We start from the raw sequence: 22,419 nt of genomic DNA, 5'->3' as shown, positions 1-22,419 counted from the left end.
TTATATTATACTTGTATCTCATTATGAAGAACGAACCCGAGCACTTCTTTTTCACAACAAAGTACTTATACCTGTACACAGACAATATTTTAACATCAATTTCAGGATTTAAATTCATACTAACACAAACTAACACAGGTACATAAGAAATTGTAAAAATAAAAAACAGTAGTTGGTTTAAAAAAGACCAAAATATAATATTAATGTTAACAGGTCAAAATCATGAACATAAGGGAATTTCAGAGGTGGATCTTAGTGATCTAGCATCCCCTACCAACATATTTCCTATCGCTGTACTGCAGATCTTCCTAAAGATCATTTTTCCTTCACTCGTAATTTAAGCGAATCTATGAATTATTTCACGATTTCTTTGTCATGAATTTGGAACTGGAAAAACATTGTCTTAAAAGAAACTATCAAAATTACAAAAATAGTTATATCAGCGGCAAAAATTATTATCTTCGATCTTTATCTCAAGTAAAAAGGATGCAGACTGAATAGTTTAAAGCAAGCCAAAATTTGTTAACCAATTTTTTAAAAGTAATTTAAGATTAAAAAAAAAAAACTTCTAAAATGTTTAAGGGATGATATTGCTACCTACAGAATTCCTGTCCAAAGTCCTTAAACTGTATCCTGATACTGTATATACTCTTAATGTCTCCAAGATCTACCCTCCACCACACTGTTTTGTGAGAAGAGGAAGAACCAATCACCTCAGTTCTCATACATGTATTGATTTTTCCATCAACTGCGTTGTTTGCTTCATACATTTTGCAGCCCTCACCAGAACATGTCCACATTGAACTCTGTTCACAATGCTTTCCCACTGATAAATTATCTATAAGATACAAATGTATACAGACCAATGCAACCGGAGATAGATGTAAAATAGAATTAAAATTTCGCAAGAAAAGAACATTTTTATCGACTATTTCCTTTTAAGGTTATATACTTAAAGGAATTGAAGCTTTGCAGGAGTGTTAAGGAAACATTCAGAATACTCTAACTTGACTAAATCAGTAATATATTATGACACCATAGTAGGCGAGATATGACGTCAATTTTAGAACCAAAGTTTTCAAAATATATTGGTATCTAGAGATCTAAAACTCCAGAAAATGAATAGTAGCATGTAACTATTAACAAAAATAAAATGCTTCTTTTTTTAAGGAGGCTGGGGGGTCAACAAATTAATCACAAATTAACCACCAGATTTAACTTATTTTTTTAGATACGGTAACTTAAGCTGTCTACTATCATTTCACAAATAAAAAATTCATACATTTCAGTTTTAAAATTTGATCATTTTCTATATCTTCATGTGGAGCTCTCCTTTTAAAGGAGATGAAAATAGTCTGAAAATGGCTGCCACACCCCAGCCTCGTTAATGCTTTATCTGTCACTTGGATTAAAATCTCAGACCGATAACGTCTTAAGCATACATCAAGTTACAGGGGAATAGATCATGTCGTGTACAGGAAATTCGGCTAAGACGGCATGTACAAGGATGCGTGAAAAGGAGTTAATTAAGACGAAAATATTGTGAATATTATAAGAGATTTATACATATATGAATTAAAAATTATTAAACAGGTATGCAAATTTATCTTCATGGTTCTATTTTTTTTAATACTGTCAGCTTTTTACGTTTTCGGTCTGTCTCTCCTATGTAATTCGGGACAAAAAGAATGGAAAAGAAATTGATACATAATATAAAATTTGTACAGATCAAAAACTTGCCTTCTAAAAGACTTTAAAAAGTGCTGCTAGAATCTCTAGTCGAGATAAGCATGGTTTAAAGAATAAAGAAACTTTGTATAAAATACAAAATATCAATTAAGGTTTTGTGCAAATGTGTGAAATAGTTATTTTACCGACTAGACAGTGGTATTCTAGCAGCACTTTTTAGGCAAAATATATGATGTTCAACTATAATATTTTTACAAAAAAATATTTAACTACGGATTGCTAAGGAAGCTTAAACTGCCTATACTTGTTGTGTAATAACTTAGTATATTGTCTTATATTTTATCGTCTTATAAAGTGTAATCATCTTTATTTATTAATTTTACATGTTTGAATTGTATTGAGATGTTTTAGACAATTTAAGCAACTTCTTTTGTCCAAAACATTTTGCTTCAGTTTTATCGATTTAATTTGCGGGGGCGGGAATTCTTATGAATTAATGAATCTTAACTTCATCCGGGATTCAGTGAAAGCTTCTGTACCATGGATTTTAAAAGCCAAGGTACAGTAGAGATCATCTTATTTATGGTCCTTAAAATAAAGACGAATGCCTGCAGATGGATAATTTCTGTAGTTTACTTGTCATCTACCGTATTTAATTTAGCTGAGACCAAACTTTTCCCTCTTAAAGAGGCTGGGTGGTCGTGGCCATTTTAGACAATTTGGATCTCCTTTAAAAGAAGAGCTCCATATAAAGATATAATAAAACGATCAAATTTCAAAATTAAAATTTTGCCAAATGATAGTTGACAGCTTAAGATATCCTATTCTAAAATTTAAGTTATATCTGGTGGTTAATAAAAAAAAATTATTGACCACCTAGCCTCCTTAAATCTCCATTATGAAGTTAAGCTGAAATTAAAATCTGTTTCTATATTACTTTAAGTAATAAGAACCTAGATCTGATGTGCTGATATTTATTTTTTTCTGATATATATTTATTCTATCGTAGTGCATTGTGTTTACCAATACTTCTTGATTTTGGTAGGTGAGAGGGGGGGGGGGTCTGCGTATGGAAGAGTAAAGGGTTCAATACCTGATGTGTTTTAGCTGTATATAGCCGTAAGTAATATTACCTTATCAGCATATAAAGTCTAAAAGCCCCTATTTACACACATGTTTTGACTCTGTATAAAGATGTTTTACATAATTAAAGGCAACTACTTTTGTTCAATAATGTCTCGATATCTCCCTTTTTCAAAAAAGTTTTGAATAGGTTTCAGCCTATAATTGTACACGATAGCAAGCACACATGGTTCATAAGATTTCACTAAATCCCCAGTTAAGTGAAGATTCGTTAGAATTTCCATCCCCACAAATTTAATTCAAATACTATTTTCTGACTTTTTCCCACGTAATATTCGTTTATATATATATATATATATATATATATATATATATATATATATATATATATATATATATATATATATATATTTCACTTCCACTGTATCTCATTTCCATTCTCCTTGACCGTGTAGTGTGGGGCTTCGCTGTGAGAATTCCATCAGCATCAAAAGCAAGTTTTTTCTACTTGCCTAGAAAAACGAGCGGTCTAACGCGCTGTTCCTGTACTGATAGGCGACAGATTCCATAGGTCGAGAGTACAACCCCAGCCTAGGGCAGAAGTGTGTATCCTTATAACAGTGAATTTCTCTGTGCTTTCTATATTAATATTCCTTCACTTAGGGCAGTTATATTAGTTTAAGAGTTGTTGTAATTTGTGCTTTTTATATATATATATATATATATATATATATATATATATATATATATATATATATATATATATATATATATATATATATATATATATATATATATATATATATATATATATATATATATATATACATGTATATATATATAGAAAGCACAAAGAAATTCACTTTTACATGGATACCCACTTCCGCCCCAGTCCGGGGTTGAACTCTCGACCTTCGGAATCTGTCTCCTAGCAGTGCAGGAACATCGCGCTAGACCGCTCCGCTATCTAGGCAAGTTAAAAAACTTGCTTTCGATGCCGATGGAATTCTCGCGGCGCTGCACTACACTATACACGGTCATTGAGAATTGAAGTGAGATACAGTTATTTGGACATTAGTTTTAACAGAGGATTGTTACCAATACATGTTGTAATGAAATTAATTATTATTTATACAGCACATTTTACAACAACTCTTTAACTAACATACCTGCCCTAAGTGAAGAAATATTAATATAGAAAGCATAAAGAAATTAACTTTTACATGGATACCCACTTCCGCCCCAGTCCGAATAGTTATCGATATATATATATATATATATATATATATATATATATATATATATATATATATATATATATATATATATATATATATATATATATATATATATATATATATATATATATATATAATATATAATACACTTTATATGTGGTTGCAGAACCGTAACTCTTTGCTTGAGAAAAAGATGAGGTGACAGTAAATTGACAAAAATTAAATGTGCAAACTTTATTTAAATGTTTGAATCATTTTGGGGTGGGGGGGTATTACTTTTCAATACGCCTTTTAAGTAATACTGTGGCAATTTTTGGTCCCCCACCTTTGATTTTCAAGGACATAACGATGAATATATTATGTAATACTCTTTGTTCATGTTGGCATAATGATTTTTACAAGGCAGAGATGTTTTCGACCCGGATGTAATAATATATTTTTTTTAATATACATCCGGGTTATTTTATTTCAAATTTTTGTAGTTAGTGTTTTGTTCCAATATTACGTCATTTAATTAATAAATGACCATTTTCAATTCTAATTTGTGTTTGAGTGATTTATGAAAATCAAACAGAGCCAAAATAAATGAGAGCTAAGGGATTTGACAAAAAATAACATTTATGAACATAAATGTGTTTTTGGCAATCATTGTTAAAAGAGAGTTATCTCCTACTTAAGAATTAATTGGAAAGAGTTACTAGTATCCAATCTTGCTCACCGCTAGGGGGCATTGCAAACAAAAACAAAAGATCAAGAGTCACGCTGTTGGTAGCTGGAAAGTTTTTTACAGCCCACCACCCTCCCTAACGCAATGTGTAAACTAGTATTTTTGATTTATTTTTGTTTTAATTACAGCTCGTATTCATAATATCGTTTAAGCATCAGTTGTAATATTTGTTTATTTTGAAAATTTATTCTAGTCAATCATGTTATATTTTTCTGTGTTATTATTTTTTGATTTGTCATAATGTGTGTTGGGGCAATTTTTGGTCCCCCACTTTTGATTTTCAAGGACATAACGATGAATATATTATGTAATACTCTTTGTTCATGCTGGCATAATGATTTTTACAAGGCAGAGATGTTTTCGACCCGGATGTAATAATATATGTTTTTTAATATACATCCGGGTTATTTTATTTCAAATTTTTGTAGTTAGTGTTTTGTTCCAATATTACGTCATTTAATCAATAAATGACCATTTTCAATTCTAATTTGTGTTTGAGTGATTTATGAAAATCAAACAGTGCCAAAATAAATGAGAGCTAAGGGATTTGACAAAAATGTATTTATAATTACACTTTATATGTGGTTGCAGAAACGTAACTCTTTGCTTGGAAAAAGATGAGGTGACAGTAAATTGACAAAAATTAAATGTGCAAACTTTATTTAAATGTTTAAATTTAACTTACCACTGATATGTGTACTTTTATGGAATATTATTCTTAACAAAAATATATACGAGATTTCTTTTTGCAGGATATAGATCTTTTATTTGGGTAGGAGTTTCTTGTTTACATCCTATTCTCATTGAAGTTTGACCCCGACCACCTCTTTGAAACCCTTAAACATACGAGCGAAGGAAGGTACAATTTTTTCCTTGGCTGGTCATTGTATTTTATTGAGATCTACCTGTGAAAAGAAAAATTGTACCTAACTGCGCTCAAATGCTTTTTTTAATTGTAAAATCCAGCTGGTCTTTTCCATTATGAACAGATCGAAGAAACTGGATTTTCTGATGTAAGAATCAATTCATATGCTAATCGAGGCCCTGAATTCGACTTTCTAGTAGACCAATCAGCTAAATGACATGCGTTACGAATGAGTGACTCAAAAAATAATGAGGAAATTTCATGCTTGGAAAAGGGCTTATTTTACCTGGTTTCTGATACAGAGAGCTACAGGTCCATGCGTTGTAAAAACCTTCAATTTTAGCCGTCAATTTTTTGCAGCTCATTTCAGGTATTTATTCTTGTAGGTTATGTTTTTTACGCTCTTATAATGATATCCAGTAATTAATCATATATTCATTTCAATAATTGTATTTTAAACATTATTAACCTTCAAAAGCGTACGGTCCGAAAGAGTCCACTATGGATGCTGAATGTCGGTTTAAAAGATTCTCATGTTTCCGACCACTTTAGGAAAACGACTATTCTTGAACTGTTGAAAGGTAACTAATATTAAGGAATAGGAGTTAAATCTTAGTTAAATGCATGGTTAAATACTGGATATTATTTATCAAGCTGAGGAATACATAAAATATAGAAAATAATACCTATTTTATTTTTTTTAACAGGTGAGCGACAAAAAATCGGCGGCGTATATGGAAGGTTTTTACAACGCATGGATCTGTATCTCTCTGCTTTATCTGTCCAAATTTTCTCAAGCAGAGAGCTACAGTTCTGAAGCTAGGTCATATGTTGATAAGGTCATAAATTATAAAACCATATACAAAGTACTAACAGAGCACATCAGACATGTCGTCAAACAATACAGATCTCTAATATTTGTTATTATTTAGTTTGAAATATATTTATTCATAGAAATGGATTGAACAGCAGGCACAACTGCCTATGATCGTTCTCTCCATAAATTGTTATTATTACACGATAGAAAAAATACTTACCATATCCATTTGTTGAAAATGTATGCATGAGAAACAACAAAATTAGAAACTCCATTTACACTGGTGAAAAGTTTAATAGAAGAAGGAAGTATATAAACCACTGTCTGAATGGCTTTAGATAAGCATGTTTACATCAGAGGTTTATTTAAAAGGAAGTTTTTAAAAATATTTTTATAGTTAAACAATATCTAAACTTTAAAAAAGTATAAAGGCTGGCTCAGTAAATTCTTTCAAGTAGGAATTTTCTCATTTAGAATATTTTGTCAAGTATTGCGTAATTTTTTTCTCTCTCACCTACTCAAACATGAATAATGATAATCTCATTTTAATACACGGAAGACATGTGTTGTCAAGCATATTCTTGAAATATCTTATGTCAGAACTTGTTATCATAACTTAAACCAATTGATGTTGCCCTAGTATTCCTTAATGATCCATTTGAAAAACCGCTCTATGCACACTTTACAGGATTCATTGGATTTTAAAACATTGACTAACTTTAACAAATCAGTACATGTATCTTTATTAATCGTAGTAGAAAAGGACGATGCGCAAGTTTCGAGATTATCTCCCTTCAGTTAGTGCGTTCTTTCGTTGAGGAGAGGAGTGTCTTTGTCGCCTAAACAGACAGGTGGGACAGAAATAGTATTTATAATTTGGACAATTTGCATCATCATTATACTGGTTTATAGTATGGTCCGATTTATAGAAAAAAAATACTTCTAACGGCAAATAATTATTATTTGGTCCAGCATAGTTTTTACACCTATTTCGAGTATGCTGAATCCGAAAAAATATGCTGGCCTTCATGAAAATGGCGTTAAAGAGGTCAAAATGGCGATTCAAAGTGGCGGACATCCAATTTTTATAATTTTCTCTTAATATCGTTCAAAAACGGAGAAACAATGTGTGAATATCTCACTGAGTGTAATACAAGTATAATAAAATGCTAACATTGTTAGTTAAACTCAGAAAATTTAGTCGTTTCTACACTTAATTCGAATTTTCTCTGATTTTTTTGTCTATTGTTCTATATTCTTCTTTGTTCAGGATTTTACATTCGAATTATCCATACACTGCAGATATGTATTTTTTCTTCTGCATCTGACTATTCTACAACTGAATGATGACGCAGCTGTAAGTTAAAATTCAAAATGGCGAATATTTTTTTTTATTATTTCTTAATGTCGTTTACATAGGAGAAAGGATTTGTGAATATCTTACTGAGCGTGTAAAACTATATAAATTGCCAACAGAACAATAATTTGATCGCTTTAAATCGGAAAATTTAGTCGTTAAATTTGAAATGTGTTAATTAGCTCAAAAAGGCAATTTAAATGACGTCTTGTACACTTGAATTTCGTAGAAACTGCTTAATTCTGGTTCGTTTTGCAGATAATTAATTACAGTTTGTCAATTATATACATAATATGTATTGTATATTGATTATTCCATTAAATATGAACAAGAAATACTTGAAAAGATTCATTTTTTCTGGAAATACTTAAAACAAACTTGACTGAAGAGTTTCCAGATTTCCCCCTTCGTATCTGAGCCCCCGTCCACCTAAAATCACTCCCGAATCCTGTCATTATCAACCTGCACTTCTACCTCAACATCCCTCGGCAGACCATCAAATATAACAAGAAATCCTTATCAGATTTCATTGAACACTTTGTTCTAGCTTTTTAGCACTTATAAGAACTTAGAATTATCCCCTAACATCTTTTATTCCAGCTTTATTTGGTATATGTTTCAGCCTGTCTTCGGAATTTTGGTATTTTCAACACTCATGTAAAATGGTGCCCCGTGACAAGGATGACAACACCCTTGTAAAAGATCGTTTCTCTGGAGTTCGAAAAAGAGTAAGCTCACTGGGGACCGCCAGAGAAAGCACAATCCTTCAAAAACCAATCATTTAAACCGAGGATCCGCCGAAACATGGCTGAAAAACTGCCGACTCGGCGTTAAACAATATACAATAAATCAACCATCACTCAAGGAACAACACATTTATGTTCAAATGTTAAAAGTATATTTTGTTATCCAAAACCATATGCAAAATGAACTAGATGTACTGTGAGCAATTAGTTCACTAAATGATACCCCGGTCTCTCATATGAATATAATGACAATCAGACAGTGTCCATGTTTTGCTATGGGAAACCCAGAATATGTGTCGGATCAAAAAGTAAAATAGGAGGTCACAATGGCAATATGTAATTAAGATTCTGTGAAAGTTTCATTCAATTTCATTAAGTGGTATGAGAGGATTTGCGGATAAAAGATGGGAACCCCAAAGCGACGGACGGACATACCGATTACTGCATACCCTCCCGCTTTTCAAGCGGGGGGTATAAAAAACCTCTGATATTCAAGACATGTAGCTCTTTAGTTTGTGACCTCGTATAGATTTGTTGTCTTTTAGGATAGGAAGGTCATTCTACGCGTATTAGCAAGAAAATTATCTGAAATCACATTGTGTGCATATTTTGGTGAGAAAAGTTGTAAAATTACGCAATTTAAGAGCGCCTGCAGATTCCTCGTGATTCCTATCACTTACAAGCTTTCGTAACAATAGGTCTACGCCATTCCTGATTTCGATCTAGTCAACACTTCTCTTGACAACAAAATTTTCTTGAACACTTCAAGAACTTTACAAGGCAACTTTATCCACACTTCTTGATTAGGTCTGATCATAGTGTAAAGTTGTATCAAGAATCGAGGTGGAATGAACACAAACATTTTCTTCTATCAAATTTTGTAATTTTCAAAATTATTAAATTTATATACGCTGTTCAATACAAAATTATCCGTTCACAGCATGAAATATTTGAGAATGCAGTTGAATTTTTGACTGAGATTAACAAAATGCAAATGTAGGGACACAGAACCAAAGCTGGACAATCAAGAAAATTTATGTTTTACGTATATCATATTGATAATTCTTAATATATATATGTTTATATTAGGATATTATAATATGTTCATATTTATATGATGTAACAATTACTAGCCCTATAATTGGTAGCCCACTGTGTTCAATCATTTTAAAAATCATTCTAAGTTATGTTGCACTAGACCTTCCAGATGAACATAAACATTTATTTTTTCTACATTGGACTAAAAATAGATCAAGAATTCCCAACAACTGAATGTTCACTCGCCTTAATGCTCGGGGCATGCTGCTCTTCGGGTAGCTTAATTTTCATATTGTCCTCAAAACAGCAATTATTATATGAAATAATTAACTTTTTATATGAAGAAGAATGGTGAGACAGATAAAAGGTAAAATGTCTTCGGAATTGTCGTCATAAATTTATCTTAACAATAGTACTAATTAAACAAAAATCCGTGTTATAAAAATCCTAAGTCATTAACAGAAATATCCGCAAACTTTCATTGCATATTTGAACATTATTTCATGAATAAAAAAACAAACTGTAATTTATTTTCTGCAAAACGAACCAGAATTAAGCAATTAAATATTTTACGAAATTCGAGTGTATCAGACGTCATTTGAATTGCCATTTTGAGCTTATTAACACATTTCAAATTTAACGACTAAATTTCCCCTATTTAAAGTGATCAAATTAGTGTTCTGTTGTCATTTTACATAGTTGTGCTACGCTCAGTAAAATATTTACAAATCCTTTCTCCTATGTAAACGACATTAAAAATTAAATAATTTGAAGAAAAAGTTGAATATCCGCCATTTTTAATCGCCATTTTGGCTTTTCACTTACAGCTGCACTATCATTCAATTGCAGAATAGTGAGATGTAGAGGGAAAATACAGATCTGCAGTGTATGGATATTTTCAAATGTAAAATCCTGAACAAAGAAGAATATAGAAACAATAGACAAAAATATCAGAGAAAATTCGAATTAAGTGTAGAAACGACTAAATTTTTCTGAGTTTAACTAATACTTTTAGCATCCTATTATAATTTTTTATAGTTTTATTACACTCAGCTAGATATTCACTCATTACTTCTCTATTTTGAATGACATTAAGAGAAAATTATAAAAATTGGATGTCCGCCATTTTGAATCGCCATTTTGACCTCTTTAACGCCATTTTCTTAAAGGCCAGCATATTTTTTCGGATTCAGTATACTTGAAATAGGTTAAAAAACTATGCTGGACCAAATAATAATTATTTGCCGTTAGAAGTTATTTCTAGCCTTCTTTTTAAAATCAGGACCAGGGGTCCGTTTCATCAAAGGTCGTACGCCCAGTCGTAGCGCTACGCCGGCGTAAAGTCGGGACTAGCACGAATATTTGCATTTCATTAAAGAGCGTATCGTTACGCCTGATTAAATTTAGGCCACAATTTTACGTCTACTCATTGGTAGGCGTAAGTTCAGGCGTCAAGTTTAAATAAGGCCTTTTTATTAATTTTAGCGAGTTCTAAAAAAAAAGTAAGGTTCTTAGAAGAATTTAAAATACAAACAATGCATTATTTAATTATACATATTATGAAGAGGGGGAGGGGGGGGGGGTTGTTACAACTACTTGGGGACGTAGTTGATTTGAGTAATAACGTACTCAAATAATATTTTGATAAATTTCTGCTGAGAAGAAAAGATTGTCTTATTAGAGATTTCTTACGTTTTGACAATGCATTCATACATATTTTATTGTGGTATTGTATGTCTAAGGTATTGTAAATCAATTTACATATATATAACTGTACAATGTATTTCTACACCCCGCTTGGAAAGCGGGACGGTACATGTATATGTACATGTATATACTATTTAGTAATCGGGATGTCCGTCCGTCCATCTGTTACGCTTTGGGGGTACCCATCTCTATCCGCAACTCCTTTCATATCACTGATTGAAATTTGGTGAAATTTTCACAGAATCTTTATTATATATTGCCATTGTGCCTTATTGTACTTTTTGATTCGACACATATTTTGGGTTTCCCACAGCAAAACATGGACACTGCCATTATATTTATATGGAAGGCGGGGGGATATCTTTTATTGAACTCATTGCTTACGGTACCTCTAGTTTCTTTTTCATTTACTAAAAAGAGACCCATTAAAATTGTCTATTTTGAAAAATATTTTCCAACAGCATATTTTCTGAAAAACAAAAATTACAAAAAACAAACAAACAAAAAACAAAAAATAAATCGGTTTCAAAAGCATAGTTATCATCTTTCATGTAATTTTCTACATTTAAGAAAAAAAATTAAAAAAATAACCCATCTTAAAACCAAATAGTTTTTGTCATGTTTGAAGAGTCCATTTCTTATTTACTTCTCGAACACATGCGTGGATCCAGAGGGGGTCGGAGAGAGGGTTCAGAATCTCCCGAATTTGCAGATTAATTAACATTGAATGTACAGATTACTTAGTTAAGGACGAAAGTAATTATTTTCCTAGGTATCTGGGACAAGTGATGTTCCCGGCGAATCATAGACCCCAACCCAGGGAGGGGGTTGGGGTCTCGTAGACAATAAGAGATTTTTGAAAGTGGTAATAAATCATTGCTTTTATAATATCGATGTAAGACGAGGATAATTACACAGTTAAGTTCAAGAATGAATTATTCCTAATTTTTTTTTCTCAGACAAACATTGATGCAGAAGACATCTTTAATTTTCATAATTTTGTTTAAAAGAGCAAATCTTACATAGTATAAGATAATCTGAGCGCATATAAAGCACATATAAGATGAAAATATACATGTTTTTGATTTCCTGCATTACTTACATTTTAATGAAAACAAAATAAAGAGTAGCTGTAACTAAATTTTAAAGACAGGGAACACACAAGCAGAGAATTTTTGTAAGAATATCTTTGTAGTCATTTTTCCAACCTCTCTCTCTCTCTCTCTCTCTCTCTCTCTGCGTACTTTTTAAACGGTACATCACATTTAATCTGCAGATAGTAAAGAATATTTTTCTATAACTGAACAATTATGAATCAATTGAATTGACAAAAAATTAATAAATACAGAGAGGATTATCTTACATGTACCATAGTAGTAAACGTGTAAAATTTATTTCCTTACTCAAAATGTGTTCATATGTAAACCGTTTGCATTTTGTTTTCATTATTTTTCCTTGCATATACATTTCTTATTAAAATTTTTAAATCTTATTCTGTCTCAAACTTAATAATTAGTATTTGTCAGTAGAATCAGTATTTATCGAATCATGAAATTTATTATCAAAGGCGAAGTTATTAACCTGTATCAATTTCGGGAAGTGGGGGTATGACTGTAATTAAATTTCCAAAATGAATTGTTTTGCTTAATTCCGAAATACAAGTACATGTACTGTCCTTTTCATTCTTTCAATTTATTAGACTTTTATTATTGAAATATTGTAAAAAACTAAAATTGGTTTCTTAGAAGATGCATGTCTCTTACATAACACTATGTAAACCCATGCATGTTTCAATTAGTGCAAGTATTAATTTATTTATAACTTGTGTTATTCTGTACTTTGATGTGCTACAATTTATACATGTTTGTACGCTTTGGGCAATGTTTATGTTTTTGCGCCTGCGCAATGCAACGTTGTCAAGGACTTAGTCCTGTGCCTAAGCGTAACTTTTACAACTAGACTTACGCCACTTGGTGAAATGCAAATTACGCCCGACTAAATTTTGGCGTAATCCCCGGAAGTACGCCTAAGTTAAGGCTTAACTTTACGACTTTTGATGAAACGGGCCCCAGACTATTATCATAACTACATGATGATTGTTAAATGCTACTCCTCCTACAGTTTTGGTCCGATTTAAACATAACTTGGTACACAAGTAGATTACACTAAGATGCATGATTTTGTATATTAGTTTTTTATTTCGAAGAAATCTGTTGCCATGGTTACTAAGAATAGAAAATTCTTGAAATACCTATATAACGCTACTCCTCCTACACTTTTGGTCTTATTCCAACATACCTTGGCGCACAAGTAGACTACACTAAGATACATAAATTAGTGCATTGATTTCTGATTTCAATGAGTGGTGTTCCGTGGGGATCCGGGTTAGAATAGGTCCTCAGTACCCCTTGCTTGTCGTAAAAGACGACTAAATGGGGCGGTCCTTCGGATGATACCGTATAAACCGAGGCCCCGTGTCACAGCAGGTGTGGCACGATAAAGATCGTAAGTGCCGAGCATAGACCTGAATTTGCAGCCCTTCATCGGCAATAGTGACGTCTCCATATCAGTGAAATATTCTGGAGAGGGACGTTAAACAGCAATCAATCAATCAATGGTGTCGCAATGGTTTCTAAAAATAAAAATTTCTGTGGAATGCTATCAAAATGCTACTTTTCCTACTGTTTCAAATTTGATTTTATTTCAATTTGATTTGGCACACAAGTTGCCCCCAAAAGAAACTTAATCAAGGATCATTATGATTATATTTATTGCTGTTGTAATGTTTCAAGTCCAATTGGCTACTTTTCTCACCAGTCTCGTGTAAACTCATCATTTCGTAGGTTCTATGACTTTTCGGCATGGCACCTGATCCCACCTCTGATATTTTGGAGGTCCGTGTTTGCTCTGCTCCTATTTTGTATCGTTTATGGTCTTTGATATTAAATACTGTTCGTTATCTCCATATCCTTCAAAGTTATAAGTACAAACCAGCAGAGCTACAGTCTCAGCAGACACTTCTGGTTTATAAATACCACGACAGTTCTTGCGTTTTCAGATATCCTAATTGAAAGTAGATTTGTAAATATGCATATATGAGCTTAATAAAATCACCAAATGCATCACTGGTTAACATTATTTCCTCTCTATAACATTATATGAATTGAAAAGCCAAAAAAAAAAAAAAAAAAAAAAAAGCATCGCTCATTTATCTATGCACGTATGTATACACAGCACCCTATCTCACTTTCATGTTAATTTGATTTTTTGCGCTCTATCGTAGAAGAGTTACAATCTCGAGACTCGATTACTTAAAAAGATAAATAAAGACATCTTTTTGAAATAATTTACACCGAGCTTCTTTAGGTTTTTTTCTCTAGCTGTTTGGACGATAACATTGAAAAAAAAAATTCTTTTGCATTTCAGACAAAAATATTTAACGCTAGTTTAATTCAATGTATCTAAAAATATGCATAGGATTCTTAAAAGCCGTTTACTTAATTTTATCTACCTTGCAAATCTAATGGGTTGAGCATGAAATGCAAGACAATTTATAATAAGTAATAAAAAAATTCTCGAATGGGACTCAAACAACATATAATTAATCAAACAGTGTCCTTTTAAATCAATATTTTAATTAAAATCACTTTAAGTAGAATCAAATGTTATTCATAATTTATTTTATGTGCTCTTAAATACTGAAACTGATGAACAATTCGGTTCATGTGAACCTGAGGCACATTTGCAGCTCTGTTCTGCAGCATGTTAAAATTATAATAAAAAGTGTGTGTGAGGGTGTGTGTGTGTGAGGGAGTGTGTGTGTGTGAGTGTGCGTGTGTGGCTCCCCCATACTGGGGACCTGCTACAGATACGCAAGTCGTAAAATGGGGACATAAAAAACATTGGGGACTTGATTTAAGTCCCCAATCTTTTTTATCGTTGAAAACGAAAAATTGACATGTCTAAACCCTAAAAATATCAAAAAAATAATGTGTCCCAGTTACGGGGTTTTATCGGACACATGATTACACAGATATCGTGTTGATTGAAATCGCCATCTTCACTTACACATCTCTGACGTTACACACTTCTAGATTACGCATGCGCGTGTGTAAAAAAAGCGGAAGTCCAATTGTTTGAAGCGGGATACAATATAAACATGTGGAAAAGAAGACACAGAGGAAAGCCTGGGCACAGAATCCTAGATTCTTTTGATAAGGATGATTTTTATGCTGGAAAACGGTATGTTATCTACTTCTTGGATAAAATATATGGTTCGAGGAAACTTGCATCAAAGTATTGAAGGAGGAGGGGGGGGCAGTGACGATTGCTGCATAGGCCTATCGGGTACCCAGTTGAAATGAAAAGACAGTTATTTATGCGATTTTCTTTCTTGAAATAGTACACAATTTATGCTATTCATTTCACAATGATTTAAAATTCATCAAATGAAAGGTATATTAATCGAATGTGTTTTGTATTTCATGTCAACATGAAATGACCTTTACTAAGTTTTAACTGAACTAAATCCAGTCCACTTTAATTAGAGAAAATGGAAATGTAGTTTGTATGTGTGAGTTTTTTTGAGCCAATTGTGGGATCGGGTTGTACCACCCCACCCCACCCCCCCCCCCCTTCTTCTTGAGATCTGCAACTTATTGTTTTTAAAGCAAAACCTAAGATTGGGTTGTACCAAACACCTCAACAACCCACCCCCTTTTTCTTGAGCTCAGCAACCTATTTCTGGTGTTGTTTTCTTTTCATTTTTTAAAGCAAAAAGTGAGATCGGATTGTACCCCCCCCCCTTTTACTTGAGAGAGAACATATACAGTGTAGTTATCAATTCAACATATATATTTTACTTGTCCTATAATATATAGACATTACTTAATACAATAATAGCCTATCTCAATTTTACTCATAATGCACTTATTATCTACTGCTAAAGAGCAAATAATTGATTATTAAGTGTATATTGTTTTCATGTTGTTTATATTAAAGAAACTTGGGCTGAAGCATCTTTTAATTTAAAAAGCTACCACATTAAATTACTTATATGACAGTACAATTCATTAAGTGACAATTATATTTTCCACATTTTTCTTAATTATTATCATTTTACAGCATTCTTTTAAATAAAATCACATTTGATCTCTCTAAGGGCCTGTACAGGTTATGGGCATTGGAATAAAAATGCTCAGAAAGGAAATATGGATAAAAATGTACGTCTTGAAAAAATTTTATTAGTGAATTTTTTTTTCATATAATTATTATCCTTAAACATGTTAAAAGATATAGAATTAAACTAGAATATAAAAATCATGCAAACTTGTGTTTATTAGATTTTTTTAATCAGGTCATTATATCCTAATTGGCTAAAGCAGGACATTATACCCCTGGCCCTGTCGTTTTTATTATGTCCAATAAAAATTTTATATATTTTATTTTGCATTTTGGCACGATTCTCATAGAAGATAACAATATTTATTATTTCCAATAAAAATGATATTGTGTATGCACCAAAATTGACAAAAAACTATTTATTATAATCAGTCAGGACATTGTACTATAAGGGCATTATACACTTCCGGTGTAAACAGCTTACTCAGGAACTGAGGAAGCAGGTAAGGCATGGTTTGGACTGAAAAAAAACCCACGTCCTTGTTTGATTCCTTGAAACGATTGTGGAATTATGTTCTGGAGACTTGAAGTCTGTACAAAGACACACTACTTCAAAGTAGTTTCATGTCAACCGCTTTATACCTGTTAGACAGAATCATGGATAAGCCTTTCCGAATTCCCTCTGTTTAATTCTCCTTTCACTGTTAGTGTGTTTGTTTATATACAAACAGCTTTGAAATTGAATTTTTAAGAGATCATTATAATTTTATATCATATGATATGATCTTTTTTAAAGCAGGGTGCAATGTATTCAATTTTTGTATCCTTTCTATCAGAAAAGTCATAGGCTATAATAAGAATCATTTGACTTGTTTAATGTATTGTGGTAGTTTATTTATGTATTCTTAAATTATTTCATTTCAATCCTATGGAAGGGAATTACCGCCAAAAGTCTATGTATCTTGCTTTTATTCTTATTCTGCCTACTTCTTTATGCTTTGTTATTAATGTAATTATATGTCACTTTATTGTTTTCATATTCGTCTTTATTACATTTCACTTTTACTTTTATCCTTCTTCATTTCGTCCTTACTTCTATGTTTCTTTATTCTTGTTAAGTCATTTTATTTTATTTTTAAATTGATACAATATCTTAAATGATTATCTCTGTTACGAACGTTAACTCAATCACGCAAACAATGAAGCATATTCAATGAAGACGAATGTAAGTTGTCAAACCGTCAAAATTTAGTGCGGCATTATAACGCTAGGTGGTGTGGTGTTCGCTACGAGTGTTGGTAAAACTAGGTAACTAAAACCGGGTCGGGTTATTTGAGATTCTTTAATACGCCTTAGTACTTTAATTATCAATCGAACTTCTGAAGGTCTGATCCAGTAATCCGATCCAATAATGGAAACTCCATATTTATTTTCTCTGGCCACTCAGGATATACTGTAGTGGCCTCTTTTTTCAGACATAACTTTATACCACCGGTATACTGAATATGTTTATTGAAAGGCCGACCCACTTTTTGTAAGAGTACGGGTCAAATAAGTTAATGCAGGGACCTATATACATGTACTAAGTTAGTATATAGGTCCCTGGTTAATGTGGTACGTATAGTAGGTAGAAAATTTAAATTTGACTCTATAGAAGAAGTTAAATCTAAGCCAAAACTCACCCCGCCTTCGAAATAGGATTTCATTGGCATCGGAAGCAAATTGAAAGTGGGGGGGGGGGGGGGGGGCAAAGTTTAAAAATAAATTTCATACGTTATAAAAAAAAAACCTGACAAGCAAAAAAAAAAAAAAGAAAAGAAAAGAAAAGAAATGTCCATTTTCCGAACTCAAATATTCAATTTCGTGGGGGTGGGTGAGGGGGGGGGGGGGGGGGGTAGGTTCGAACGCCAGTGCCAAATTTTTTTTCCCAATAAACCACCAATTTACCCATTTTAAACCTATACTGCATCGTGCCCATGGCAAGTGGGGGGGGGGGTTATAACCTATGCAGGAACGTCTGTACTAAGTCTATCTCTGGAAAAAAAGTGGGGACTAAGTCCAACCCCTCCACGGTTCCGACGCCTAGTATGTATTTTCAAGTTTTTTTTTGCGCTTGTCAAGTTGTTTTCAGTCGGGTACTTTAATATTTATTCTCTTGTTGCCCCCTCCCCACTTTCAAAAACTTACAATGCTACGTTACTGTTATCTCGCCTGTAAAATATAACTCTATAAAAGTTATTTGTTGGATAATTGAATTCTAGTTTAATTGATATAAAAATGTTCAATATTTTGATACTACTTAACCCTCATAAATTGGGTTGTTTTTCAGAACCTTCCACTGTACTGAAGTTTATTTCATGACAGATAGTAACTGCTCATGTGCGTGATTCTAGGGGCAGGGCTTTGCAAAGGAGTGAGGAGCGTTAATATGGGTAGGCAGGCGCGGATCCAAATTTTTTTTCCAGCGGGGGGGGGGGGGGGGGGGGGGGGGGGGGCACCCCAGCCCAAAAACAAAAATTCCAATCCCAGAAATTACTTGACGAGCATAAAAAAACCTAAACTCGCCCAAACGTCAAAATCCAATTTCGAAGGGAGCGTTTAACTTTTTTCCTTGCTTTAGTATATACATTTTTAAACCTTGTAAATTCCAGGGGGTCCTTACACCCCACCCCCCTCTAGATCCGTGCATAGTAGGCGAAGTAAGAACTAGGCTTCATGCATCCAGACATACTAGAAACTCCCTGGTCTTATTTTCAGCGTTAATATTTCTTATTAAAATAGCACTTAATTTTCAATAAAGAAAGAAATATCTTTAGTACGCATCGTATTTGTGATCAGCCAGGAGAGCTAAAAAAAATCTTAGAACTCGAAAATTCTGTTTGGTGGTGGTGAGGGGGGAGGGGTCGTCAACTTTTTTACAGTGCTAAATTTTACTCATACCAATAAGTACATGACTTTTAATATATAAATTGACTATAAGTACTGCAACAAAAAGGGTAAGACAGGGACGTAGTATCAGGGGGGGGGGCAGGGGGGAGGGCTCCCCTCCCACTTTTCCCCCCGACATTACCTTTACAATAGAAAATGTTTACTTAAAGGAAGATTACCCCCCCCCACACACACACACACACACACACACATTTCACCACAGTGGATATAAAAGAATTTTTCCCCCAAAAAATTGGAATTGAAAAATAGTTGTTCTTGAAAAATTTAGCCACTTTGCCGATGGAGAGCTGCAAATTTGTCCTAATTACTTGGCACTTATAGCCATTGAGCAATGAGGGATCTTTTCTTGTGCCAGCACCTACTGCGACACGGGACCTCGGATAACAAGGTCTAGATCAATGGATTGAAATCGACATCCAACAGTGGGATTCTTACCCACGACGTATTGATCGACTCTTTACTACTGTACTTCGTGACTCTAGAGCAGACGCCGTAACCACAGTGCCACGCAGGCGACTTAACCCAGGGGTGAGGGGGGGTTGTCATAATCCATATGGACTCGTGAAGATTATCTATATTTAACTATTGGTTAAAATGATTTAATTATAAAGCACTTTTAGAATGATGTCATTTAAATATTTATTCATACATGTATGATATGTATAGGACGGATAACTTTTCTTCAAAAACTGAAAACGTTCGTATATATAAACATCGTTTTACGATTAAAAAACTATTCGGGGGAGGGGTTGCTATGAAGGGGGGATTGCTATATATAGCAAGATTTCCCACGGAAGACTAGCTATACCCCGGGGGAAGTCCAAGTGTATAGTCTTCCAAAGGAAGCATCACTATGTTTCACTTCAAAGGGAAATCTTACCATCTAGGACTTTCGAGGGAATGGCATGTACATATATCGGGTACATACCTGAACTAATAACAAACATCATTCATTTGAAAATTTTAAGTTCGATCGATAAAGTATTAAGGCAGAAAATTGGAAAAAAAAAACTCGAATAACCCCGGCCCGGTTTGCTTACCTAATTTTACCAACACTCTTAGCGAACACCCCTGCCGCCTAGCGTTATAATGCGGCACTAAATTAGGACAACTCGTATTCGTCTTCATTGAATATGCTTCATTGTTTGCGTGATTGAGTTAACGTTCGTAATAGAGATAATCATTTAAGATATTGTATCAATTTAAAAATAAAATAAAATGACTTAACAAGAATAAAGAAACATAGAAGTAAGGATGAAATGAAGAAGGATAAAAGTCAAAGTGAAATGTAATAAAGACAAATTTGAAAACAATAAAGTGACATATAATTACAATAATAACAAAGCATAAAGAAGTAGGCAGAATAAGAATAAAAGCAAGATACATAGACTTTTGGCGGTAATTCCCTTCCATACAATCCAGATGTAAATTATCTTGCTTATATTTGGAAACACCCATTTTTATGCGACCATCAGATCGGGGAGGAAGACGACTGGCTTAATTCTCTATAGCTACACTCTTCACATACTAGAATCATCTTTTTCAACTTGTCCATCTGTTTATATTCAATATTGCTTTTATAGTTTATATTTTGGTTAGACTAATCACTATATTTTGGTAGGGGGTAAATTATGTACATTGTACGTACATTATAGCAGTTTTCTGTAAGACTTGTAATAAATTTGTAAAGTTGGAATACCAATATTGACCTCATATAGAACAACACCTACATGTAGTATCGCGAGTACCTCACAGATATAAATTCTTACTACCGCTCTTTTGCAAGGGAGTAGAGAAGGCTCTAAATCTCACAATTTAGATTTCTGGGGTATATCAATGCTTACACTAGTGACAATCAATAAATATAATTATGATTCAAACAATCATGCCGAAAGTACAGTGAATTGCCAAGGATTGAACTCTAAATAGTACAAATGTAGCTAGATTATCAAATAAGGAAAGTTAAAGTATTTATGAAGTAATGATGTTCAATGAGAATTTAATGAGAAAAGTCCGCTCTAAAGAGAAAAGTAATTGTTAAAAATGTAACATATGAGGATAAGCTCCTCTCTCAGATTTATTAGGCTGGTTCAGCATATGTTTAGCAAGATATTTCACTAGGATTTCTTTCTTACTGTCTGCAGGATTATTTTTGCACCATTTAATTTTTGCCCTTTCACACTTGCAAACAATTTTGCCCATTCATAGTTTTATTACAGAAATTATATGTATTGTTTCATTTTGCCCTGTTTTAAATTTGCCCAAAAGGGGCGAAAATAAAATGGGAGCGAAAATTTTCCTGTATACAGTATTTGTCCTTGTAAATTTCATATTTTGATCTGATGATTCCCACCTGTCAACGAGACGTGATACAGCTCTTCAGATCAAGTTACTGTTATAATGACATGTTTATTATATACCCCGTTACAACTAGTAAATAAATGTATATTTAAGAAATATGCAAGAGAAGAATTATGTCAATTATGTAACATTAATCCATTACATGGAAGTTTTTGATATGCAAGAACAATAACGTTATGTTTCTGCATACTAAGTCTTCAGTTGCCGAGAGTAGTGGAATGGATTCAGAAAACCACAGTGTGGTGATCTGCAAAGTTTGAATGTCACCTGATTGCGTAAAATCAACATTAAAATTAGGCTTGAGTATCACAAGCTTCCTAACGATACGATACATAACATGATATGGTCATGTGATACAACACGTATTGTGATACACTAGGTGTCATTAACAGTTAAATTAACTGATATGCTTATATTCTTGCTCACTAACCCCCAGTTATAGAAAATATAAAAAATATCTTACCTAACCAAAGTTATTTATAGGCCAACTTATAGTCTTAACATTGTATTTTTAGACGGAGGCTGTATGACAGCCTCCGGGTATAGGGATTGTCTTGCCCATGGAATGTAAACAGGAAAGATTTCCCAAGCACCATCTATCGGTGGAATTGTTTTCATTACCTTGAGAATTCTATTTTTAGAGCGACTCTGAGTAACACCGACCGCAAGGATAGGCATAGTCTAAAACAAAGATCGCGTCACATACAAGTATAAACAAACA

The 22,419-nt window shown here is 33.0% G+C and overlaps 1 protein-coding gene across 2 annotated transcripts in view; it reads right to left on the bottom strand.

The window, feature by feature from the left end:
* Positions 1 to 6,710, bottom strand: part of LOC134249390 (receptor-type tyrosine-protein phosphatase epsilon-like) — a 30,803-nt gene extending 24,093 nt beyond the window's left edge. For both annotated transcript variants that reach the window (XM_062731755.1, XM_062731756.1), the window contains exons 1-2: positions 6,640 to 6,710; positions 602 to 838 (exon numbers count right to left, since the gene is read on the bottom strand). In XM_062731755.1, the coding sequence (XP_062587739.1) occupies positions 602 to 838; positions 6,640 to 6,694 (292 nt within the window). In that variant the 5' untranslated portion in view covers positions 6,695 to 6,710. The remainder of the gene's footprint in view (positions 1 to 601; positions 839 to 6,639) is intronic.
* Positions 6,711 to 22,419: the final 15,709 nt, after the last annotated feature.

This window comes from Saccostrea cucullata, unplaced genomic scaffold, assembly GCF_032062105.1.
Source record: "Saccostrea cucullata isolate Sc308-1 unplaced genomic scaffold, CSIRO_AGI_Scuc_v1 ctg5045, whole genome shotgun sequence".
Classification (NCBI taxonomy): domain Eukaryota; kingdom Metazoa; phylum Mollusca; class Bivalvia; order Ostreida; family Ostreidae; genus Saccostrea; species Saccostrea cuccullata.
Note: the sequence above shows the minus strand (reverse complement) of the source record. Positions and strands in the feature narration are given on the sequence as shown.